General features: G+C 40.0%; 1 protein-coding gene across 6 annotated transcripts in view; it reads right to left on the bottom strand.

Annotated features, from left to right (window-relative positions):
* baiap2a (BAR/IMD domain containing adaptor protein 2a) overlaps positions 1–27,037 on the bottom strand; it is a 50,242-nt gene that overhangs the window by 1,675 nt on the left and 21,530 nt on the right. For 2 of the 6 annotated variants that reach the window (XM_067476018.1, XM_067476024.1), the window contains 11 exons: positions 19,174–19,235; positions 18,498–18,569; positions 16,075–16,212; positions 10,158–10,310; positions 5,151–5,390; positions 4,327–4,558; positions 3,890–4,091; positions 3,717–3,785; positions 3,470–3,623; positions 3,180–3,217; positions 270–1,412 (listed from right to left, as the gene is read on the bottom strand). In XM_067476018.1, the coding sequence (XP_067332119.1) occupies positions 1,328–1,412; positions 3,180–3,217; positions 3,470–3,623; positions 3,717–3,785; positions 3,890–4,091; positions 4,327–4,558; positions 5,151–5,390; positions 10,158–10,310; positions 16,075–16,212; positions 18,498–18,569; positions 19,174–19,235 (1,445 nt within the window). In that variant the 3' untranslated portion in view covers positions 270–1,327. The other 4 variants (XM_067476020.1, XM_067476023.1, XM_067476019.1 and 1 more) reach the window with 3 other exon arrangements.

Below are 27,037 nucleotides of genomic sequence, written 5' to 3'. Positions count from 1 at the left end.
ACACACACACACACACTGACTATTTGCCACAGTACACACAGAGTGGCACAGATGCTACTGTGTTAAGGATGAAACTGTCTTTGGACGAGGACACGGCTGTGACTAGAAACTATACATAAAAGCAGAAAAGAAATTAATTTGAATATTCAAGGTACAGAACAAATGAATTCAGTCATAAGTGTAAAATGAAAGAAAAACAAAATAGTTTAAAAGAAAAACTAAAACCATCATTGTCACCGAGAGAAAGGATTTCTTATCAGACCAGACTGTTTATTAATATATAGAGATATGTTTTATTTAGAATACCTTTGTAAAAAGTCACCATACATTCAAGGTCAATTTTTAGTATCACATTTTCTGGTTTCCCTCCACAGCATGCATAAGATAAACACTTCAACTTACCAGTTTCTCATTATTTCTGCAAATATTTTGCTTTTTTTTATACAAGGACAATAAGATTTTTAAAAGAAAAAGACCAAAAACTACATAGCCACCCAGGGAATACAATCATAAATAACACTGAGAGCTGCAAAAGCCGTGGTTGTCATTGAAACTAAAAATAATTCACAGCTGTTATTGAGAAAATTCAACAGAAGATGAAAAGACCCCTCCAAGCTCATTGTAGTGTCAGAAAAAGAAAAAAGTCACTGAAGTGGGGCATTTGATTTTAAGTGATAATTCTGGCAGTAAGTTCAGCCCAGAATGGCAAATAAAAGGCTTCTGTGGGGCTGGGAGTGAAACGATTAATAGATTTTTTTTCCTCATAAAGCTTGCTTTGCTATGATCATAATAGAGTGCAATTTGAGGAATTGCTAGAAACAATTTATATATGTAGAGAGAGATAGAGATATATACTGTATATTCTTGAAGCTAAATATTAAATTAGCTTCACTGCATGTAAAGTATGTGTTTAATAGCAAAAAAGAGAAGCGATGTAAGGCAAATACTGTATGACACAAACCCTCCGGACAGAAAAATCAAGTCTAGCACTGACACAAGGAAGCACAGCGCGACCTATGGGATCTCTGAGAACAGAAACTGTAATCTGCTGCACAGCCTTATTTTGAACAAAGCCTTTTTTTGAGCATGAGTGTTGGGTGGGAACTTATTAATACTGGGCCCACATGTGCTTAAAAAAAAGGCCATTCAGCCAGTGGCTTTAGTACAATGATATTAAAGTCTTTTGGCACTTGTACAGTACATGAACATGTCCTTTAGTTTGACAAAATGACACAACCATGTACATGCATGAAAAGACAAGCAGTAGCAAAGGCAGTCTCTTGAGAGATCAGTCCATGATGGTGGACTGTGATCAGAGATAGAGCATTCAGAGTCCATATCGGTGCATGCCGAGCAGGTAGGCCCCGCTCTGGCTCTCTCGCTCAACGCAATCCTCCACCCACCAACCGCTACTGTCCACACCGACACCACCAGCAGCAGCACCCAGGATGGACGGAAGGAGGAAAGAAGGGACCCGGGGAGGAAGAGAGGACAGAAAGGAGGGATGAAACTGGCCTCTTCCACTTGGAGAAGGGGTGTGTGTGGAGGCAGGAGGAGAAGAGGTGGAGATAAGTGGACAGGAGGGAGGCTAAGAGGAGGGAAAGATGGGGAGGAAGAGGCCCCTGTGCTATCCGGAGCTGTCTGTGTCTGTCTGTATGTCTGTTCTCACACAGTCGAAATCAATTTGCCATCAGGACTGTCACTGTGGAACAAAGAGAGAAGGAAGCTTGCCAGGTCGGACACACTCAGAGAAATGGAGAAAGACAAGACAGGCACAAGGAGGCAGAGTGGAGTTCAGAAGCGTAGGTGGGATCAGGGAATCTAATTCGCCCCACCTACAGCTACAACTCCAAACACACGTGCCGTGATAAGGAAGATTGGACTTCCAATTCCCTCATCAACATTTTTTATCCAGATATGCAATTTGATTGGATATTGGTGTTAATATTAAACCCTCTTAGTAAATTTTTACCTATATAAGCCACTAAAGAAAAAAAAAAAAAAAATCGACAAAGTTTTCAAATTACTGTTGATGAGACAATCATCAAGTCATCTCCTTAACTGGAGGGCTGTTGTTTTAGATCAGTCTGTTGGGGTGAATACACCCTGCAGGACAAAAATACTGATACAGAAAAAACTAAACACACACGCACACACGCACGCACGCACAGAGCAGACAACATATGCACAACCCAGACTGACAAGCAGTGATGACTGAGATGAGGTTAGCATGATATCTACTGTCGCAACATGTACTCCACCAACAAGTGTGCACAACAACTGAAGGCCATCTCTCTATCTTACGCCCTCTCTCCCTCTCTGCCTCAGTCTCTCGCTCACACAAACACACACATTTATATACACATAAACAAAGATGTACTCCCTGATTTGACAGAAACAGCCACAGGATTTTTCTTAACCGTAACCTCACACAACCCTGGCGCGTCAGCAAGGACTTGAGAGGATTACAGCTAAAGAATACCGGACAAGAGCTGTCTGACTGTAAACTGTGACACTAATCGCACTACACTAACATTCATAAGTTTAAAGAGCGGTTTAAGAAATAAAGTAACAAGGGCAAAGAGGAAAGGTGAAAAGAGAGACAGTAAAAAAATATTCAAAGGTAACACTGCACATACTGTACACGTGATAATGTAGGGATCTTATTACTACAGCAAACAATGTGGCTTGAGCTTAATTATAGTCCTCATGGAACAAATGAAGCAAATAGTTGACGGACCAAAACAACACGGCCAACTAAGTCATTAATCACCTAAATTATTTAAAAAGCAAAAACCCAAACATCATAACGTTGTGAATTCTCTAATGTCAGGATTTGCTGCTTCTTTCTCTTTTATATCAGTAAAAAGCGAACATTTCTTGGTTTTAGACAGCTGCTCCGACAAAACTGGTTATGGTTATGGTAAACTGATTGGCATTTATCACCAATAAATAAAGTTATATAGCCTATATATATATAGCCTTGCTGTCTGTTGAGAGTTCCAGCATGTGCATGCTGCAGCACAGGTTAAATGCAGTTTGAGGTGGCTTAATCTCATGTGCACTTCTTGAGGAAGACTGGTACTTCCACTAAACTGTCCAAGTTAAACAATTCAGATGGCAGCAGCAGTCATACAGTATCAGTCATTACTTGAAAGCAGGGCAAATAAGGCACTTACCTTGTGGCAAAGCGGCCATCATAATCCTCAATAGCAGGCTGAAATGATAACAGTAATGCATGGTAAGTTTTTCTGCTTGTACAGCTGGGATTGAAACAATTACTGTACTTGAACACAACCACTAGGTGGCAGCAGAAACTGAGCCCGTCTCATTTTCAGCTGCTGCAGGATTACTCATATCCAATTATGCAGCATAAGCCTCAACCAGCAGGGGGATACTAATTAAATGAATGTAAAAGGGGTAGAAACTGTATTCTTCATGGATACTAAATATGTTCAATTGTACCGACCTGTGTCCCGAAGCCTGCCATGCTGTAGGGACGTGGGCGGGTCTGTGCAAGGCTCTGCGCCAGGAGTCGGGCAGTCAGGCCATAATCAGGTGTAGGCAGTGATCCATCATTCTCCAGCAAGTTCCCTGTGCTACTACTTTTCCCATGGTGCAGGCTTAAAAAGTAAGAAAACAAACGCTTCAGAGAAAGACTCCTTCTTGTCCAATACGTTGCCATACTTTATAAAAACCAAACAAACCCAACATACTTCACTTTAAGCTTCTCGCTGTCACTGTCAGGCAGCACACGTGTATAGGAAAATGGGAACCAGCCGCGCCTGGAAAAGGAAAAACTTTGTTCAACTTGAGTGACAAATATTTATTCAGTTCCACAGTATGTGTTCAGGCAAAATAGAATAAATGAATACATAATGTTACGTACATCTTGTTCTTCTCATTCTCCCCATAGTGCCAACCGTCACGGGCTTCAGGCACGAGCAGGGTGATGACATCTCCTTCAGAGAAGCTGAGTAGGGTGCTGTTATCACCCGCGGCGTGAGAGAAAATGGCCTGAACACGGGCGCGCCCGTTCTTTTCCAGGCCTGCTGCCATGGAACTAGACCTGGGCAGGGTCCGAGTCTCTCCTGAAGGGTTTGCAGATGGAGACAATGGTCAGGAAAACAACTACCCTTTCTATTTACACAAAGTGCTCAAAATAACTGGGGTCTGTGGCAACATTAATGTAGCTATACAGATCTAACATTAATATGCTCCTTAATAAAAATAAGAAAAGTAAGAGAAATCCTTTTGGACATCATGCTTGTGACTTTCTGGCTGCAGTGCCACTGCTGATGGTTGAACCCTATTTTGATGTCTTACCCACGGGGTTCTTATTCTTGGCTGGAGCAGGCCTGCGCACAGGGAGGGTGTTGGAGTAAACATCGCTGACCTGTCTCTGGGGTTGGGCCTGAGACTGGCCATGTGCCTGGGTCTGAGGGGATGAAGGTCTAACTTGGGACACAGACAGAGTCCCCCCATCTGTCCAATATTCCTCTCCGTGGACTCCTGTTGTCCCATTGACCATGGACATGCCATCAGGTCCCATCAGCCTCTGGAATAAACACACAGACATACAGTATGAATTCATGAACCTCTCAGATTAAGCAAAAGTGATATTTTGTGATTAAAGTCAGCAGCATTCATACAAAATCCTCTTGATAAGAATTGATCTTTATCAATTATAAATTCAAAGTTGACTTCGGAGATGTGAGAAAAAGTAGTTTATCCTCTAGTCAGTCAGCTGCCGCCCAGCATGAAAGGCAGACTCTAAAGAGCTCATTAACTGTTAAAAAAATAAATAAATATAGAGAGATGCCTACATAATTCACTAATGTTGGACAGGTTGACATTAGGAAAAAACGGTAAGCTTCTGCATTGCTACTGAAGAAAAGTGAAATATTTTGAGAATATTTTGGTCAAATTATTTGGTTCTCTTAAGAAAAAAACATTTCAGAATTAATGCAATCAGTTTAAAGTCACATTCAAGACTTACAATACAGTACAGTATCAAAATAAAAACTGAAATAACTGCCTCCATTAGTTTGGCAACAGATCATAAAGAACAGCAGCATACTGAGTAAAAAACATGCGAGGAGAAGGTCAAATCTAAAATTAAGTGGCACATTTTCATTTCTAAAACTCACTGCCGAGTGTCCAAGGCCACTACCCATGAAGACAGCCAGTTCTGGGGGCACGGGAAGAGGCTGGGCTCCAGGGATGGGGTCTGAGATGACCAGGTTAGATTTGGAGGAGTGCAGGGGGCTTGTGCCACCGAGGGTGGAGCCCATCTGCTGAGCGAGAAGCATGGCCCTCTCTGGGAGCTTGTTGGGGTCTGAACAGGCTTGTAGCCACACTGGGATCTTCTGGGTCAGAAGGTCTTTACCCTGAAAGGATGGAAAAGGGAATGAAATCAAAGTACGATGTTGAGGTAGTTGGAAAATGACTAAAAACATTCAGACCTCAAAGATTTTTTCCTTGCTGTCTATCCTTGACCAATACCCTTGCACAGCTACTGTATGTGCTGCGTGGGTGAGCACAGACATACATAACATATAAGCTGCTGGCAGCCCGCAGACATACATAACTGTTATTATTACAACAGTCATTAAAAAGTTTAATACACACAAATATAAACACAGTATATGTGCAGTATACACACGTCCACAAAGATGGACAGCATTTCTCTGGTGGGTCTCACCACCTCATTCTCTTTCTATTTCTTTTTTCTGCTTAGCTTTCCTAATAAATTATTATCAAATTGTGCGGATAGTTTTTTATTGTTGGAGTTTGGTGGAGTTCTGGGGTCTAGAGAGACGCGTCCCTTTCACTCTGTCATGGGGTGAGAGTGGCACAGGACTCGGACGTATCAGTGGAGGTTCTGCCTGCGGTTGGAGGGCTGCCCCCATTAGTTTGGTAACAGATCATGAAGAACAGCTCCAATAGGGCTGTAGTAATCTTCCTCAACAAGAAGGCAACGTCGTTTGTCTCACTGAAAGTGGTGTGTTCATTAATTATTTATTTGTTCAGGTTTCTCCCCTGAACAAATTTGTCACTAGTTTGAGAAAAGAGGCTTTGTTAAAGAAGACAGAAGTATTGAATCAGACTTATTGAATCAGAAAAGCTTACATGTTCTACATCTCCAGGAAACACATACAGATACAAACAATAAAATAGAGTGGGGGCTTGAGGTGGGATGGCCAGTGTTTCCTTAGCCATGGCTCCAATTTTAGTGCAGGGGTCACTGTGCTTTTCCCCTCAAGGCTTGCAGTGGATATTTTAGCTAGTACACAAGTAGTGCAAGGCAGGTTGCAGCACAACAGGCCTCAGGTGGCAGATTTGTTCTTTTCCTCTGTAACTGCCTGTGCTCCCAACAAAGGTTCTGAACACGTTGGGGTATTCAGCAAAATGAACTAGACAACAGAGGCTGTGTAGTTCTAGGGGATTTTAACTGTACAGTCAACTTTACCTTGGATAGGACAAGTGAACAACCACACCTAAAGTCATGCACTTTTCTAAACGGCACTGACTGAGGTGGACATGGAGAATAAAACACACTCCGAACGGACAGTACACTTGGGTTAAGGTCACAGAGGGAAGGGTATCTGCTGCTCAGCTAGATAGGATTTACATGTCACAACAGCACTGTTATTTATCCAGGAAGTTTCACAGACCATCATTTGGACCCTGCAAAACTCTGTCTCTGCAAGATATTTATTACATATTGACACTTTAATACAAATCTCTTGCAAGAGAGAGATTTTTGTCATTCTTGGGGAATTTCTGGGAGGAGTGGAGAGGCAGGAAAAATCTTTTTAATTCACTAGCTCAGTGGTGGGAGATTTGTGAAAGTCCAGCATTTGTGTTTTTTGTCAGTGAGATACTTGTCAGTCAACTGCCAGACTTAGAGCCACAGTTGAGAGACTAGAACATGAAATTAAGACTATACAACACAGCCTCACACATGCTTGTAGCACTATGACACAGGGCTCATCACTGCAAGAAAAGCAAAAGGAGTTGAGAACTTTTCTATAGGAGAAGATTCGGGCACATTTTATCACCAAGTAAAACGGACACATCTAGTGGCTACTTTTTTAATTTGGAACAATCGGGTCCACAGAGGTCTACGTCTCCCAAATGAAACGGTGACGGCTGAGCCAGCTGACATGAGACAGCAAGTAATTACTTTTTGGAATGACTTGGGTCCTGACTTACTGGAGGTTTTACAAGAATGGAGTGGCTTACTGCATCCTGTCGGCGAACTGTGCTTTCTTTACTCCCCGAAAAGGGAGACCCCTCAATATTGAAAAACAGACTTAATGTTTGCGTTCAGTCCGTACAACTCTGTACTCAACGACCCCCTCTTGACCTGTCAGCCTATGCTGATGACATTAATATTTTTATTAATTTTTATACAGTCCAGTCTAAAGACAGCTGGTTTGGTCAAACTAGGCCATCTTATGTAAACATCTGGTGCAGAACTTGGAAGAGCTGACTGGGATTCGATCAGCTAGTTTTTGGGCCTAGGTATATCACCAGTAATGATCGGTTTTTGTTCTGGTTAACTTTTTATCTGGGCTGGGTAAAATGGTTATCTGGAAAACCAGGAAAAATTGTATTCGAATTTTCAATTGACCCTGTACGAATGGAGAGCAGGTTACTGGCGGCTCGTCTAAGAGTTGCGTTTGGATTTTACAAAGTCACTGTGGAAAGTTTTCAGGAAATGTGGGTCATAAATGAGATTTTGTGCTCTGTTCAGGGAAATGTGCTGCTTTTGCATTTTGAAATTGATTTACTTTTATTCTATTCATTTAATAACTTATTTCTCTGTCCTTCCATTAGAGTTAAAAATTTTAACTTAAGTTAATACTGTAACTCATTGGGTCAACACTGTAAGGAAATCGTACCTAAACAAAACAGATTTTACAATTCAATTCTCTCTCTCTCGCTCTCTCACACACAGACACACACACCCTTAGGGAGAGACTTCTTCTATGCTGAAGGTGAACTCTTCCCATGCACACACTGATTAATGACTAGACTCTGCAGTACATTGAAACAAGAAGCCCCAGCACAGTCCATACACACACATACACGCACACACACACTCCTTTTCCAACTGCATTTTCAGGCTGGCAGTTCACACCCACCAGTAATCCCAAGAGACTGATGCATTATGCAAGAATATCAAATTCTTCGATAATGGATAGGCATACATTTGTAGCACACAAAAACAAAGACACATAAAAAACATGAACTAAAAAATAAAATCTACTAACTTCTATTTGCTTAACATTTTAATGTTTTTTTTAATTAATGCATTTTTTTTCAAAGTACTTTTTGAATTAAACAAGCAGGAAGTTCTCCACAATAAAGCTTGCCAGACTTGCCAGAGGGAGGTGCAATGATGGATTACAGCTTCAGATTTGCCTGTCACCTGGGTATTGTCTACAGTCTTGATCATTTTTTTTTTTTAATGAAGAGGTCCGTATGAGTGTTCAAAGCTAATGAAACTGTGATTTACATATCTCATAGTACTGTGTGCTCTTTTAGGTGAAACATGGTCTTTAGCAGGTGGGTTTTAAATAAAACAGTGTTAGCAGATGAATATGATTTGGTTAGTTAACAACATCATCATCATCATCATCATCATCATCATCAACAACAACAACAACAACAGTGAAAGAGAACAGAATTTTCATAAAGTGACTTAGTAAATGGATTAAACCTTACAAAGAAGATCAATAGCATAGCTGTAAATGCAACGAACTCAGAGGGGAGAAGAGTGTTCAAAGAGAACAGAACGGAAGTAGACTGGACAAACATACATACATGGGTCTGCTGATTCTGTCTGGTCTACATAGATATGAACAATAATCCACTTCTAATTTATCAAATGCGGAGTCTAGTGGGCCATTTGCTTTGCTGCAAGTCCGGGAGACATTTCATATGTTTTCACAAGTGGCCCGTTTTGACAAAGATACCATTGTCAACACGACAGGCTTGCTGCCATCTGAGAGATTTGGGACAAGTGCGAGGAGTGACTGCCACTTATCTACAATCCCAGTCCAGACATTATGGTGGATGAACATCTTGTCCCTTTGAAAAAGTCGGTGCCCATTCAAACATTACATGCCAAGTAAGCCTGGAAAACACAGGATCGAGACCTGAGCATCATTTGATGCCAGGACTATGCCTGGAACATTCCAGTACACACAGGCAAATGTGCAGGGACGAGCCACGGCAAGGAGCACAACGTAACATGTGATAAATCACTTTACTTTCTGACCGCAAAGGACAATTTGAACTCAAAGAACTGTAATGGTCTATATGTGTAAGCACCAAAATAGAGACACCAAGAAACTTGTGTTGTATGAGAAACAAGAGTGACTATTTTTGATGAGCAACCTTTACCGTTTTTCAACATCCTGTTTTTTTGTGTGAACCCAGGTTGGAAGCAGAACAGGATAATTTAAATGAGGCTTTTTAAATGGATCTACTAAAGCGCTCATTCAAGCATCACCTGGATCAAACAGTGGCACAATGTACAGTAGAACTGTCAGGGTAAAACTCTACCACTCTCATTTCATCATAACCCACTGTAAATCATTTGCAAGGGCACACACAGTCATAAGACCACCACACAAAATCTTATTGTTGCTGTTGCTTTTTTGTTTTTACAAGTACAAAAATGCTATTTTATACTGTACCACCAGTTAAACTATTGAGGAATATAATAATAAATGTCCTACCTATAATCCAAAACTTTGGGACCAAGGGGTCTGTGGTAAATAGCACTACACTACACTGTGTCCTCTGGTATTTACTGGTGGCGGAAGATAAAGACCCTGTAATTAAAGATGCTCACATCCAAGTACTTCAGTTGAAAAAGAATCCGCTCAGTTCATAGGAGTTTAATAAACAGCGCTCTTTTAGAGCTTATATACAAAACAACGTGTGCTGTATTATTATAAATACATAAACATAGGAAATAATATATTTTGAGCATTTGGTTACAATTTAAAGTCAAGTACTTACGGTCTTTAATTTGTCCTAATCTATCCCAATTCTATGGCAATCATGTCTACACTTAGCCTTTATTGAAACTATCATTGTTTTAATCTCCTTGGAGGACAAATGACACTGGGACTTACCTTGCCATGGTAGGCACTGCTGTTCTTAGCCACGGCACACTGGCGGTCCACCAGGAAACAATACCTGCGACGCTCCTCAGATAAGGCTGTTTTATATCCCTCAGCGATAAAGGTGTCCAGCTCAGTCTGCTTGCTGCTGATAGTCTCCACAAACTGAATGGGAACAAACAATGAAACAGATACCTGATTATACAGTAACAGATCAATTGTTAAACAGAATATCAACAGATTTGCACAAAAGACAACACGCAAGTGTGAGTGGTAGCACTGAGCATGTACTAAATTTATACCTAATTGTTTTTTTTGCTAACAAGTTTCCTGCTGAGAAAGACATTTTTGCTCAGCACAACAGGAGAAAAATGCAAGAAAAAAAAAACAAAAAAAAAAACAAACACTTCCACATTCAGTGGGTGACACTTATGTAGAGAAAATCTAAAAAAGAAATGGCTCCAACAACTGGCTAACATCTAAGTACTATTTTTAATAACATACTGCTTCACATTCACACAATTACACACATTCACACCCAAGAGCTGCTCAGTACAGCACAGTTATGTACTGTCAATCACTGCATAGCTCCACTGGAGCAATTAGGGGTTGAGTGCACCTTGGAGGTAATAGCTGTGCGAGGAGAGCGCATACTCAGTAACTTTCACTGGCCAGATTTTCCCTGCTGAGTGCTACCGAGGCGAGACAATTATGACTGAAGATCCTGTGGTGTAGAGGAGGAACTGTTCACAAAGTCCCACTAATCAATTTTACATGTCGGACAATAACAAATAACAGGTGTGTTAATGTGTGTACGAGAGTAAGCAACGCTGAAAGACACAGAGTTCCACGGCTGTCGGTATGTCTTAGCATGAACGCTCTAAAAATGGGAAATGTCATGGGTAAATGTCTCAACAAGTTCACTGGCAACACACCTTTTCACACAAACAGATACACAAACACGATGGTGAGAAGCTGCAGGAAGTCCTATTTTTAAGGGGAAATGGCATTTAGGCGTTTTTTTTTTGTGAGCATGTGCATACACATGTTAGGCACTGTATTTACAAGCAGCAGAATGTGCATGTTGGTGCAGGAGCTGGAAGTCTGAGCTACTGTGGTCTCAATGTAGGTCAACTGGGTCCACTTCTGTACCTTTTAGTTTTCTGTAACATCTGCTGATAAATTCTGACCTAGAAGAGAGGGTTATATTTACTTGCACTGATTTGACACTGAACTTTTTTTGGGTGTGTGTGAATAAAGCTAGTGGTGGGATTGTACTGTATTTCATTTAGTAACCACCAGAGCACACTACTTCCTCTTCAGCCACAACATTTGTTCCCTGGAATGCCAAGTGCAGGAATGTCTGAAATAGCTAAACAAATAATTTGAAATATAGCCTTTTTATTAGCAGAAGAAGAAATAAAACCAATAAAAAAAATGTTGTTAAATAAAGCAGCACGAATCAAAAAGAATGCTGAAGCATTTTTCTCCAGAGAGCAGCCTGAGCCTAATCTGTATTTTCTGTAAACCTTAAACTCAAATTATGGGCTTTCAAACTGGTTTAGGTAGTTGCTTTACAGTAGTTCTTTGCAGGCACAGCTGGGTTGTGAAAAGACAAGCTAAGTCATGTTATAGATATGCCACTGGAGCTGCCAAATAGATTTCCCCCCCCCTTTACTTTTTCTCTGAAAAAGTTAAGATAGTGATAGATTTTGTTTTGGTATGAGTCATACTCCATACTGCAGAGAGAGGATTCAGAGTAGGAAGAAAGAAGAATAGAATGCCACGATGAAGACATGTGTAGTAGACACACACACACACACCGCTGGACATTAATAACATTTGTGAGTATTTCTTACATCAAGGAAGGCACATAACAGCCATTTAAAAGATCACAATCAACTTGGTTGATTGTGACCCCCCCCCTCCCCGTGCTATGCAGTGGAAAGACTTGTTATTTTGCAGCCTCTGACTCACAGTCTGCTGGCCTCTCTAGCACCTCTAAGCAGAGCTAATAGGAGCAGCTCAACCAGTGTACCCTCTACTGTTGTCAAATCCACATGAGCCAAATTGTCCAACTATTCAAAAGGTCAGTGAAGTAAACCTAGACAATGAGTCCAGACAGCAGCTACTATTACACCTGAATGACCTCAGGTTACATCCAAGGTGGAAAGACTTGTTTTGCAAATGTTATGAATAAAAATCAAACCTGCATTCAACCCGGATGAATTGAGCTCTTACATTCAGACTTTAACTGATCAGCATTACTGCTGTTCAATGTGTCCTTTTATACTGACACATCCAGGACAAAATACTGCTACACCAGCAAAATGCTGTGGAATTATGCACTGAGCACCAATGCAGTTTCCAACTATAAGGACTAGGGAGGGAGGGATTCATACCCTTCAAGAAGAAGTGAAGCATACAGTATAGGATTTACAACAAAAGTGTTTCCCTGCACAGTTAAAGAGTTGCTTAGGTCTGCTCTTCTGTTGCTTCATCATCAACACTCTTTGTATATAAAAGAGTTACAGTAACAGTAACGCTCCAGGGCACAACAGAAAGCACCTACACCTAGAATACCTGCATGGATCTACTGTGCGTTTGCTCTCCTACTGCACTTGCACATCAACAACACCCTTTTCTACATTGGTATCTTCATGCACAAATCCATGTCGGAATCCCTTTTCAATTTTACAAAGCCAAGCTGAAGAAACCCTTAGCTTATCAAAGACCTGCTGACATTAATTCAGAAAGTCTCTCACTCTGTCTGGGCTCTTATTAACAGTCAATACAGTGCAAAGGAGTTTATCTAGATGAAACCCCTTTTATGCGATACCTTGGTCCACTCCAGTGAACTACATAATGAGCTGATTAGCATTTTGGCAGCGGCTTTACCCACTGATGAGATGGCACAGAAAAGTGTCTGAAGGCAAGAGAGAAGAGAGATGGAAGGAAAGACAGACAGAGAAGTGGGAGCAACAACAGCGAAGAGTGCAATAGAGAGAGAGAGAGAGAGAGAGAGAGAGAGAGAGAGAGAGAGAGAGAGAGAGAGAGAGAGAGAGAGAGAGAGAGAGAGAGAGAGAGAGAGAGAGAGAGAGAGAGAGAGAGAGAGCAGGAGAGAAGAGAGCAAGAGAGATGGCGATCAATGAAATGCGGCCACCATCTGGGTCTGCTGCCTGACTGAGCTCAGGCATATTTTACTTTTTAATGAAAAGAGGGGAGATAAAAAAAGAAAACTTAGTGCCTCTCATCTGCTGAAATAACACAGATGTGATGGAGGAAGAAGAATTACCCAGTGTGCCTTAACAACTTTACTTGCTGAACTGCTTCTCACTCGCTTCACAAATTAAACTGAACACCATGTAGATGGTCACTATCTATTTTGGCCGTCACTGTGAAGCACAGGTCTCGAGGGAGCAACGGACTCTGCTCCTCTCGGTGTGTCTTAGTCCTCCCCAAAAGACTCTGGCACAAATGAGTTGACTTTTCTCTCACACGCCCACAGCTGTGATATGATCAGCGAAAGTGAGCAGGCTGGAAATGAGAAAGGGAGATTGATTTTCCTTTTCCCTGCTAACCGACTGTACTTTAAGAGTCCAGTGTCTGATGAGCTCTTTCCTCTGCACAGATGGGCACTGCTGATAAGTCATAAAGGCTCAGTAGAAGTGTGGAGAAATGCTACAACTCCGTTTCACCACTTGGGTAACAAGGTAAAGAGGCTGTGGTGATTGCCGTGGTTTAGTGGACAGTGGCACTAGAAGATCTGTAAGGTCTCTCAGGAACTCCATTTTCTTTCTGGTGCGACTCCACCAACTTTACAGTCATACCAGTGTATCTGGAAAGATAACGTTTCATGTTCTATGAAATCTTCTGTGGATATTTATGGTTCCCAAAATATATTTTTGTAGATTGAATCTGGTTTCGCCATCAAGCTATGTGAACAACAAAGGTTGGCCAGTAACCAACAAATGGCATAAATGTAAACTGCACAAGGTAACAGTTTCTATGTAAGATTTACACTTATTTAGTGAAATTTAAACCTAGATTTCTTTCATCTCTGGACAAATGCCTGATTTGCAACACCGCATTTCTACATATTTCTTACACTTCATCCAATTGTTCTCCATCACATACTAGAAACTTAACTGAGGCCTAATTAATCAGGACTTAAAAACTGTGCCCTGCCAACTTTGATGAAATTTTGTGAGGACATTTCCACATGGCACGGTGGAACAAACCCAATGTGACAAAGCAGTCAGATCAATCCAACACTGCCATGTCATCCAGACAGGAAATGTGTGTGTGTGTGTGTGTGTGTGTGTGTGTGTGTGTGTGTGTGTGTGTGTGTGTGTGTGTGTGTGTGTGTGTGTGTGTTTATAGACAGAAGGTTTTTTTTTCTACCTGAGCAGCAAAGACAAAGTTTTCAAAGTGACTTAACAAAAACACTGCATCTACAAGTAGTTGTAGATGCATGTGTATGGTAAAGCTATCGATCTGACCACTTACAGTTCACAGTGAAACCAACAGCACCACAGCAGTTACCGTGCAAGTCTTGGCACGTTTGTCTAAGATGGTTGCATCCACTGCTCCAGGCAGTCAGACTTTTAGCTTCTAGTCAAACCCTTGGGAACAGCAGTCACACTGTCGTCATTTTGTGCAGTGTCATTTCTCTCAGTTTGACAGTACTCACTGGTTACAGGACTAAACAAATAAATAACTGGTAGGGAACACCAAAGTGAGGGCCTTCAATAGTCGACTGAAGACAAGTTATGGAAGTTTCACTGTCATGTGCATGATTGCACTGTAACCTCGTCCCCACGTATGCAAACTAAAGGAAATAAGCTTCATCTAACACTGATGGTTTATTCCAACTCATCAAAATTCAGTTCAGTGGAGCTGCTCTGTGGGAGGTAGCTTTGCAAGGGAAATACTCACATGATGACGCCCAAAGAAAAGCTTGCTTTTTTTGCCCTGTGAATGAGAGGCGTCTGCTTGGATTTGACATTAAAATTTGACACAAAAATTTTGATAGATGGACGGAATTGCAAACCTGACTCCTTTAAACTGAACCTGCAAAAATAATGTGCTTTATAAAAAGGCATGTGAGCATTAAAAAAACAAAAACAAAAAACAATCTACTGTATATGTACAAAAAAAATCCTCCAGCATAATATATTTAACATGACTGCTGATAAAAAGTGGGTCTTCTACATCTTTACAAATATAGATTTCTACACAGCAATTTAAAACAGAAGCATTTCAATATTGAATAACTATAGAAATGTCCAAATTAAAAGTAAAAATCTTGCTGAATAAAATGCATTCTGTTGTGAATCTCTGTTTTAAATGTCTGTGTTTTACTATCCAGTCTAGCATCGCCCTGGACAACTGTGTCAGCTATTTCGTGTTGTATATAAAGTACAGGCTCTGCTTTGTATCATTCTGTTAGGTCCCTGCTCTAAGCAAATGTACCAAAACACAGTGGATGTATTGTTGTATTCCAGTACATCAATTAGAGGGGCAGACTTTTTCACATCTCCACATGCCTTCTGTATAGAGTCTGTGTGGATGCACTTAAGACTGGCTTAGGCATGCGATTCATAATCAAACCGCCACCGCCTCCACCCCCATTCTTGCTGATTTTTGTGTTCCCTTTACTTTATGAAGAATTATGTCATTATTTTGCACTAAGACTCATACATCTCTAATCCAACCCTCACCCACATGCACACAAACTAAATACAGCAGCTCTATTGAATGTTTTAAGTTTCTCTATTTTTCGGGGAGTAATTTGTCCTTTCTTGTTTTGCAGTGGCTCTACACAGCCTATTTAGGTGGTTGTATGAAGCTTCTTTAAACCATCTGTTGTATTATTCCGAGGTAATATAACATTGGGTTTTGTGGAAAAGCCCAACTTGAAGCTCACCTGCATTTCCTTCTCTCCATACTTGGAGGGGTTCTTGCTGCCCTGGCTCTTCCTGCGCAGCTTCTTCAGTTCAGCCTGACACTTCTCCAGACTCTCCCCTTTGCTCTTGTGTTCCATCTGGTATTTCTTCAGGGCAGCCTACGTGGGGCAACAGGCAAAGCACAAACTAAAATTATGACCACAAATTAAAAAGCCTTGAAGAAGCCTGGTGGGACATACACATGGGCAAACACGTAACAGAACTGTCAACCTATTTCTAATGGTTTTCAAAATAATAACTAGTTTTTAAACAGACATGAAATGAAAACTACCTTGTGTAGTCTTGAAACTTTTTTATAAAAATGGAAATCAATCAGAAAGCAGCTTTTTGATTAAATTTACAGTATATCCCAGAACACTGAAGATGGCTTTAAAACATCCGAAAGCAATCTTTTTAATTTACAAAACAGTCTCCAATTTGCTTATTACCCGTCTTCCAGGTTTGATTTTGTAAACACAACAGCTTGGAATTGTATCTCTTAAAGTGATTAAATCTCAACTTGATTTTCTTCCGTAGCGTAGTGAAAATAACAGAAATCAGTGAGACAATAAATAGGCAAACGGATAATTTGTTGAACAAGCAACACAAGTAGCCTAGTCATTCAATGGTCAGAGTTTATTTATTTAATATATTTAATTTGCTTATTTAATTAATTATTTATTGAAGAAAAAAAAAGAAGAAAAAAAACAACTTTGTTTCTGGGCTGTACCAGCTCTGTTGCTATAGTAACTGTGTCTGGTGTGACAAAGCTCATGTGGTTTCTGTACGAGGCAAAATTGGCAGAGGAGAGCTCAGACACGAGGGTTCAACACCCACATCTGAATAGTGTAAGACAAGAATCCTGAAAAGGAACAGAAATGAAGAGGTTGTTGTTGTCACTGGAAAACTAAAACTATGACACACAAAATGGACCAAAACATGCCTCTGCACAGGTGTTGTCTTTGTAACCCCATAACAATGAATGACTCCCGCTCCCCCCACTGACTTTCACTCCCTCCTAGTCTTTGAGGCAAAGCCGTAAAACCATATTTTCTATGCTGCTTGGTCATTCACATTTACAATTTCCCTCCCACAAACGGACGCTTCCTGCTAGAAAATACACAGCACGTGGATCAAAGTAATGAGTGAAAAAGACACAACTGGCTAAAGAAAAGTTTGCTTTTACTTTGATGGGTAAAAAGAGACATTTAACTTGTGTTTCTCCTGTTCTACAAGTTAAGCTTTGGCACCTGTACCCACACCTTTCAATAACTATTACTTCTACAGACAATTAGGTTGATAATTAAGTTGTTTAAATCTGATTAGAACATAATGGACAGTCAATGAACTTTGATAAACTAGTAGACCCCTGATCTTTGTCTCTTTAAAACTGTTGTTGTTTTTGTTTATTATTTTGGGATGGGGGGGCTGGTTATGTAATTTAATGACTACAGACTGTTGAAAACCCTGGGTGAGCAATCATGTGAGACAAGAGAAACAGAGAAAAAGAGAACAGAGAGCTCCACTGCTGGGAGCAGCACACACACTCTCTTTAGTCTAGAAAATGCTTCGCTTTGAGCCTTTTTGAACTAAGCCAAACTTTTAGATGATTAATTCACTAGGTCTGTGGCAAAATGATTGCTATTATCACAGCAACAGATCTGTAGGAAATTTATTTAAAGTAATGGTTGTTAAAACCTCAGGGATATCCTGTGCCAGCATGGAAGCGTCTGAAAATGGTTGATGCATCTGAAATACTGTAGGGAGCTTTGTACAATTACAGTGTTTTTTCCAAATCATTGTAGACAGCAAACACAAATCTGGAAGATTATTTACATCAGTACACTTTAATTTGCGTTTAATTTAATCTCATGGCAACATCTGGTTTTCCTGATAATGTGTTGATGTTGATTCAAGAGGCCAGAAGGGTAAAAAAAGTCACAACCTTTTTTAATTTTAATTGATAAGCAGTATTATATAAAGCCTTTGTGAGTGAATAGCTGTAAAACAGCTCGTAACGTGGTCCCTTCCAACAATTCATACAATAATGGCACCGTTATCCAATCCCCCAAAACAATGCACAGTGCTGCTCTACACTCAGGCTGCAGCCCACTCATTCTAAAGATATCACATGTAGCGCAGCTCCATAGTGCTAACACACATACAAACACTCCAGGAGGGGTTTATTATAATCAGTCTACCCTTGAAGCGTGCGTAGACATGAAATGTTATTTCAAAGCATCTATTTTCATAAATGCATCCTTATAATTGTCTGCGAGATTTTTTATCAGCGTTTCAGCTCCATCTCGGTTTTTACAGCTGTAAACACCGCTGAAGTATAGAGTGCATGTAAAGAGTGAGGATTTCCGCAGGTTTTCGGAGAGTGATGCGATCATTTACTTACAGTCAGATAACGGGCATCCAGCTCCACCTTTTTTTCCAGCTCAGAGAGCAGCTCGTTGTGAAAGGATTTCAACTGGAAAGAAAAGAAAAGCACAAAATACAAACTAAATGTCAAAGGCAAGATCATTTAAGCACGCTTTGAATGTGCAAGCTGCATGTGGAAAGAACATTTTCTACATTAACTTGTTCATAGTACATTAACAAGCTATTAAATAACGTATTCTCCTCATTAACTCAGTGATGGTCTGAGGCTTGTCTCAGCTTGCAGATCACCGTATTACTGATACAATGCTTTATGGCTCCACCCTGACACTTATACCCTGACACTTATGTCTATATAAGGGGTACACATTGTATGTCAGAGTACACATTCTCAATACTTGAGTGAAAGTGAACGTTTATAGGATACGCAGCTGGTAAAGCCTTGTATTTTCATATAATTTGTGGATGAATAAAAGTAGACTAAAATAGAAATACTTCAGGCAGCATTTATGCTCATTCAATGTGAGTTTGTTTAATTGTTGTATATTCCATGCAGTGTCCACAGGGACCCACAAACTCTAATCTGTGTCACAGCTGGGTAGATTGGTTCAGGAGCATCGTGTTGTACATCACCAAACTAAAATGGATTATTGTTGGAATAACAACTATAAACCTTTTAGACTTAGAATACCAACCATCTCCTCTAGCTGCACTTGGATCTGTCTGTGGACCTCAGCCATCTGGAACAGCACATCCCCTGCACAGAGAAAAAGAGGGAGAAAGGGAAGAAACACATGAAATACACAAAAAAAAAAAAAAAAGGAGAAAAGAAATGAGAGAGAAGAAACAAATGGAAGGAAAAAAGTAAAAGACAAAATAAATAAATAAATACATATATATGTATAAAAAAGAAATGGAGAAACCCCAGCGTGCAAACTTCATGCAGTAGTAATACAAGACACACAAACATACAGGACAAGTGACTTGTAACTGGGACAACGGACATGAAAGTTTGTTTTTTGGTACAAGATGAAAAAAAAAAAGAAACAGCAGGTAATGGCAAGTGAGAAACAAAAAGACAAAAAAGCAAGCTGAAGGAGACAAATTGCTTAAAATGAAATTCTGGCTCTTCAGGCGTGTGAGTATTGATGTCTCATGGAGATCAAACATATTGCCTGTCTTTCTTTGATTACTCTTATTATCAGGCAAAGTGATTTCTAGAACAAAAAAAAAAAAAAAAAAAAAAACACCTCAAAGAAAGGTTAAAGTCTCTACAGGAAATGGAGTAGAAAAGGAAATAAACAAAAAGGGAGGAGGAAGGGAAAAAGCGGATCATGCAGCTAGTAAGAGATGTTTTATTTTCATATACCTACAGGCTGCCTCTTCTGAATATGCAGTGCATTGTCAAGAAAAGGAACACAAAGAGCTACATTGAGCGAAGGACATATACATATAGAAACCTGGTGAAAAGACAGTGTGAGATCTACAAGTACAGCAAAATGAGACACACACATACACACACACAAACAGAGCTGGCCCATGGCGTAGGCACATCACTAGTGCACACTAGGAGGCCCCCCAACTTTATTACTTTATTTTCTTTGCATGCTGAACATTTTTATGTAGCCTGTACTGCCCGTGTACAGTTTCCTGTTTTTTTCTTTTCTTTGGGGTAGGGGGGGTGGGGTGGAGTCTGCAGAGACAGGCCACCCGATGGCCCATTGTGAATGGGGTAAAGTTTGGAGAGAACAGCAGGTTACCTGCTTTATTGACATCCAAAGTCAGGGGACAAAAAAGGAAAAGAACTGAAAAAACCAGTTTGATCTACAACCTGTCTACCACATGCACAGGTAAAATAAAAAGTCAGTAAGGAGAGGATCAGAGCGGCCTCAAAGGAAATTTAACATGACTACACAGCTATTACATCAATAAAGGCTTCCATCAAATAAAACAGGCATTTCCAATTAGCACTGTCGCCTGAGTAGTTGTCAGCCTGGCAACAAGCTCGGATATGTGTAGGCGCAGGTTAAATTGGGCTGGAGCCGACCAGGGCTCAGCTCCGTCAGGGTGCGATGTGGATGTCAGCCCTATCTCCTTCAGTATCACAGCACTGGCAACTCTGTCTTGAACAGCCCAGCTTTCACAGATACCCTCTAAGTCACAGTGATCGAGCAAATGTGGAATGTAGCTCCAAATATATTAAATATATGTGGCTGTCAACACAGCAGCAGGATCAATATGTGATGCATGACACCATTCAAAAGATGTTGTGTGCAGGCTACCCATGTGGCACAGCAGCTGTAACTTCATTAATTATCTAAATGTTCTGTAACTGCAGTAAATGTATTAACCTGAACACTTTATTTTGCGCAGGAAGCTGCTGCACAAAAATTCCAAGCTGTGAAATCAGTGACATCATGTTGAAACTCAGAAGTCCTGCTCCCTCCGTTATTCTTAGCAAAGTCCAAATACAGTTTCCTGTGAATAAAACACTTTTTTCTGGTGTGACAAGTTGAGTGTCCTTGTTTTAGTTTTGCTTCATAAAATATTTGCTGAGGGCATTACAGCAAACATGAAAACCACATAATGACTGAAATAAAAAAAAATACAAAAACATAACATTAGTAACCTCTCTTTTTAACCTTTATTTATACTGGAAAGATTCACTGAAGGACCACCCCTAATCAGGAATTCACATGCGGAAGCTACCCAGTACAAACACAAGCTGATATTGTGGCCACTAAGCAGCTGGGGTTTAAGGCCTTGCTCAAGGGCACTGCAGTGATGTGGATAAGGGCAGTGCAGCTTTTTCACGCTCACTTCTCCAATCTTTGGGTCGCCACTTCCTCTTAAAGAAAAATAGGCCAGCATACGTAAATAATGAAATAATGAAAATACTATCATTTGCAACAACCTGCTGTAGTTGCTCCAGTTCATGGAAAATAATACTTTACTAGACACAGACACACACAGTGTTCAGTGTTGTTCAAAGACACTGGAACTGGGCCACAGTGATTTTAAGGCTAAATTTGTGTCTAAAGGCACATCTAGTGCATGTCTGTCCTGAAAGCCATCTGCCTCATTTGATGCTCTTCCTGAGGTTTTTATCTCTTCTTCACCATTTAAGGGCTTTTTTGAGACTCCTTCCTTGTAACGTTTGAGAGTTCAAAGGCACTTTCTGACTTTCATAGTATTCTTAGAACTACAATCAGACATTCCCCTTTTTTGTTTGTTTGGACAACAGGAACTATGAAGCACAAACGTTCTTGAAACATTCTTTTGAGGAACCGTTTTAGATTGTACTCATAGATTAGGTATTTTCTAAGCTGAAGTGAAGCCAAGTTCACATGTTCAATTTGATCTGCCTGACACTGAGCCAGTCAGTTTTTCAAAACTATCCCTGTGAATAAATTTGACCCAACATTTTCTGCACTGTGGGACATTGGTGATTTCAGCAGCCTGTAGCCCAGCTTTTAAGAGGACCACTGGTCCGCGGCTGTGTTCTCGGGGGAGAAACAAATATGACAGTGAAGAATTTGATCGAGGGTAAAGTATGTTATAATTTTCATCCCAGGATTGTTGCTTCATATGTATTAATATTTTCGAGTTAATTTAACAAAACATCTTAAATTAGATATGCCAAAAGTAATCAATATAGGAATACATAATTCCATACAGACTGTTCCCCTACCTGCATTATGGTATGGGAAAATTATTAAATTCAAGATTGCAATTTAACGTGATTTTTCAAACATGTCTTTTCTTCTGGAACATGCCAAGCAAACAAGCTATAAATGATAAGAAAACCCAGCATAGCTCAGAGTCCCGTCATCATGCAAACTACTGTTTCATGTTGACTGAGCACATTCACGCTAGTGCACACGCACACACAGGCAGTAGAATACACCACCTAGACATTCAACCATTCTGTTCTTAACGCTCTATTTTTTCCTACCAACTCTCTCCATTATGTCTCATTTACTCTGCCCAGCACACAAAGTTAGTTGGTGTTTAAAAGACTGAAAATACCATAACAGCTAGATGAAAAGGCTCATCAAGGTCATCCAGCTTACTACCACCTCTCTAACACAAACAGTAACGTTCTCCAGAAGGGAGACAATGAACTCTCACAATGATTTCCAATAAATAACTGTTTCCCGATATTTTTTGCATTTTGAAAATTGCAATATCGATTAAAAAAATGGTTATCTTTTAGCCGCAGTCTGTGCCACTTTGAGTTCCTACGGTCAGTGTGAATGCAACAACAAAAAAAAAAAACCTAAAACGCAGTAGTTTTGGTAGTAGTTCCCTTGAGGTTAGTCCCACGAACTGTTTGGTCTGAAAGTTCTCAGTACAGAATTTATTATATCCTGTAAAACTATGAAAGCACTTTAAAACAAATATATGTTACTGGGCCACATAAAAAAATAATAACAATAATAAAAATTAGAAATTAAATAAAATTGTGATAGATGGCCCATTGTCAAGACAAAATAAAATGTATCGCTGTATTACAGATATTTTATGAAGGAAACCATAACAAATAAGTATTGGACATTTGTGGATGAGTAGGAGCTGCATGCTGAAGTGTGACACTTTAGTGTGCATACTTTAATTCCATCTCATTGCACACTCCCCCTGCTGTGTCCTTTTTTTGAAAGCTGACCTGTAAGAGTACATCTTAAAATGCTTGATAAGTGAAATCAAAACTTTTGCTGAAGTAGTTTCAGAACAAACAAAACTTATCAAAGGGCTTTGTCGTGGTCTCTGTTTCAACACAGACCATTCACATCAACAAATGCTACAGACAGACCGTTAAGAAGAAAGGGCATAAAGCAGCGAAGCAAGAAGATGCTATTAAGGAAAAGGAAATACAACGTGTACGGATGTCAAGATCTGGTAAAGGTACAGTTTAAATCATATTTGCTGACAAATAATCCAAAAAGCTTTTTAAACACATGTATGAAGACTTAATGTTTATATGCTGCTTATATTTGGTAAAGAGGCAGGTTGGGTAAATTCCTGAAAAGCCACAAAAGATCACCATTTTCCCAATAGTGCACCTTTGTAAGGCTCATATAAATAATGACTTTTGAAATTTGGTAAAATGTCGAAAACACAATTCTTTCCCTCTCAATAAATGCATCCCCCTGCACCTCTTGTATGATAGTCAGGCCATTTGCCCAAGGTCTAAGTTGCTTGCTGATCTTGTTCCTCACAGGAGTAGAGAAAAAAGCCAAAGCATACTGTCAGTTCCCAGCAGGCGTGCTAAGCGGCTTATAGATACTCATCCATGATCACAGCCCTTCAGGCTTAGAAATCCTCGCATTCTGTTGGCGGATTCAACTAACTTGATCAATCAACAAATGAGTAGCCTCTTACACAAAGACACACATACACACATCATTTAAACTAACAGTATGACGGGATGTTTCAAAGATCCAGAAAGGTAAAGGATAAATTCATCAGAGAGAACTCTCCTCTTGTCTTGTGTACTTTCATTACTGCAGCATGTACGATGCCAAATCATGGAAGAAAGGAAAAAAAAAATTCACACTTTGGAGATGCAAATAGTTACCATGGTAACTTCAATATCATGTTACACAACAACAGTAACAGAAAATTGGACTGCAGCCTCAAGGGTTAGTTAACAGCTAACAATTCAATCAAGAATCAATACAGAGACAGTTCAGTTTATCATGCAATGTTATTGTTTGTTACAGGAAATATTTGGCAGGCATGTGACAACCTGAGAGACTGAGAGTGTAAGACCTGCCAGCTCAATGAGGATATCCGCATACCAGCTAAGTGTGACATGACAGACAAGTTGATAGCAGCAGTGCTCAAGCTCACAAACACGCACAGAAACACACACCTTCTTTTGCCCAGATACAGGACACAAAACACACATAAATACTCACACTCACATGCATACAAGTAAATAAACCATCAAAGACTTTTATTATAGTAACAGTATTTCCCAGCTCCTTTCAACCAAGCCTGTGTCCCTGGCTGAGAGAAAACAATGGTTCCTTTGTTGGGAGGTGAGTTCAGGTTGATCTGCACCTGCAGCACAACATGCAGCCACATGCCTGCTAGCTTAAAGCACTGATTCAGAGAAGGAAGCACAGACACAAACCTTGGGTTTGCATTTGAACAGACTGTCCCCTGAAGTATGACATCAGCTTGTGTAGCTGTATTGACTGCTTGTGTAACAGAAGTAAAGATATACCCACACAGGTAAAAAAAAAAAAACCTGAATAACAGAATGTGCAGTATCGAAGATAAAAAAAAGTGGAAGTTTGCAATGTTGAACTGAGCGAGGAAGGAGAGACGGAAAGGGAGGGAGGGAGAGAATGGAGGTGGATGGAGAGACGCTGAATCATTGGTGAAGGTCAAGCTGGATTCACTATGGGTTGTCATGGAAGCAGCATAATGCTAGGGTCGTTGCCATGGGAAAAGTTGCTAGATGAGGGGCAGCTGCTGAAAAGTGTTGTGTTATTAAACACCGTTTAAAGATTCCCCCCCTTTACTATCAGCATCCACACTCCCCTGGGGAGGAAAGTGTACATTCCCACTTGTGTGTGTGTGAGTGTGTGTGTGTGTGTGACCACAGTGTGTGACTAAACAGTGCAGTGATGTTAATACCTGCCTACCCAGCACGCTAAGTCGTAAGGGAAACAAACAAGTGGGCAAGTGTAATGGGGCAGCGGGACAATGTGTGAGACGCAGATAATAGCTTAGAGTCTGGGTGGCCGTATGAGTGTGTACATGTGTGTGTTTGTGTATATGTGCAGTCCCTGTGAAATCACAACATGTTAATCCTGAAAGAAATGACAGCTTATCCTTACAGTTCATCCATCTCCCGCTCTCATCAACACACAGACACACACATTTGGTAGTTTGTACTAGATGATAAACACAGTCTGAACTCTTTTCCCCACTTTGCTCATTCACATTAAGGGGGGAAAACTATTGATATACAGTATATGACATGTTACTAAAACTGGAAGCAGAGCCATTGGAGCTGTTCAACCTAATAACCTAATATGAGTTTGTCCAGCAATGGTGTCATGCATTTAGGCCATAACAGAGGCTTTAAGGGAAGGGCCTAAGAACTAATCTTGATATTTATGCTAAGCCGTTTTCAGGTAGTTTCTGATGAATAATACTTTATGCAGCAAATCTAAACCTCCTGGTATCAATATGCCAAAATCCTGGATTCCCTGTTAAGTTGCTGTTGAACCACACAATGCTTTTTATAACAGCAAAAAACTGAAAGATAACAGTGTGGTTTTCAGTCTGCATTTTAAAACAACAACGAGTTTTCCATTGGAATATAAAGTATAGAATTTAAACATCCTACCATTTTGGCAAAGTAATTTCTTTTAATAACCCTTTATGAAGAGTGCAAAAACAAAACCTGCCATAAATATTAGCCACATAAATGGTCAACAAACCATCACGGGAGTAAAAGATTGTGTTTAAACTTCTGTCCAATGGTAATGAAATATTAATTGAGGTAGAAAAAAGAAGTCCAGTGCTTTGATCTCTAGTCCATGAATGTCTGCTCTTTTTATATACATAAGCTGATAATTGTTTAGGGCATACAGTAGATGTTTTGTTCTAACCTGCTGGATGTACAGAGTTACAGATTGGTCCTGAATACACCTATTGCTGATGTCATAAGATGCAGTCTGCCTGAGCCAGGCTGTCACAACAAATGGCAGCTTAAACAACTAAAGCCTGATTAGAAATCACATCAAATATAAACTTCTCAGTGTCATTCCCATTGTTTTCCCTGACTGAAACAGGATTTGATTGTACAAATGACGGTTAATGATAGAAAATAATTTGTAAATCATGAAATACATGAATAATATTTTTTTTTTAAATGTGGAAAAAAGTTTCCTGAAAGTAATGTTACCTCTATATTTTTGCTGATATCTGACGCATACAAGCACTTTGATTAATTTGAAAAACTCATGTGAAACCTGGAGGTAGAAAGGGAGAAAGAAAGGATAAATACCTGTGAGACAAAAAGATGAGAGGACCTAAAGCACGACTGATATACACAATGTGGTGTGTGTTTACGAGTGGGCGTGGAATGTTTAAAAGTTCTTGAGTGTTTTTGTCTGTTCTTTGCAACATGTCAAAAGAATCTAAGTTCACAGTGGAGAAAACATAAGATTTTTTATATGAACCTAGAAGCAGATAGATTCACTGATAAAAGTACAGACTGAAAAAAAATGCACTACTGCTGCTGCTACTGCTTGAGTTCAGGTTCACACACGGAGATCCCACGAAAACTATGCAAAAACAGCACATATAATACTTAATGTTATAATCATTACATTATCACTATGTTGCCATTGCTTTTCTCCAAAGAAATTACTTCAAAACACTTGCATTGTCATTACAAAGATCATATAAAACCCACACACACTGACAAAATTAATTTTTGCATCACCCACATTGTGCACATAGTGGCTTGCTGACTGGTAGTTTACACTTTTGCATGCCAACCTATCAATTATACTGACAAGAAGCATGTCTGAA

The sequence above is a fragment of the Channa argus genome, chromosome 15, assembly GCF_033026475.1.
Source record: "Channa argus isolate prfri chromosome 15, Channa argus male v1.0, whole genome shotgun sequence".
In the NCBI taxonomy this organism is placed as follows: Eukaryota; Metazoa; Chordata; class Actinopteri; order Anabantiformes; family Channidae; genus Channa; species Channa argus.
Note: the sequence above shows the minus strand (reverse complement) of the source record. Positions and strands in the feature narration are given on the sequence as shown.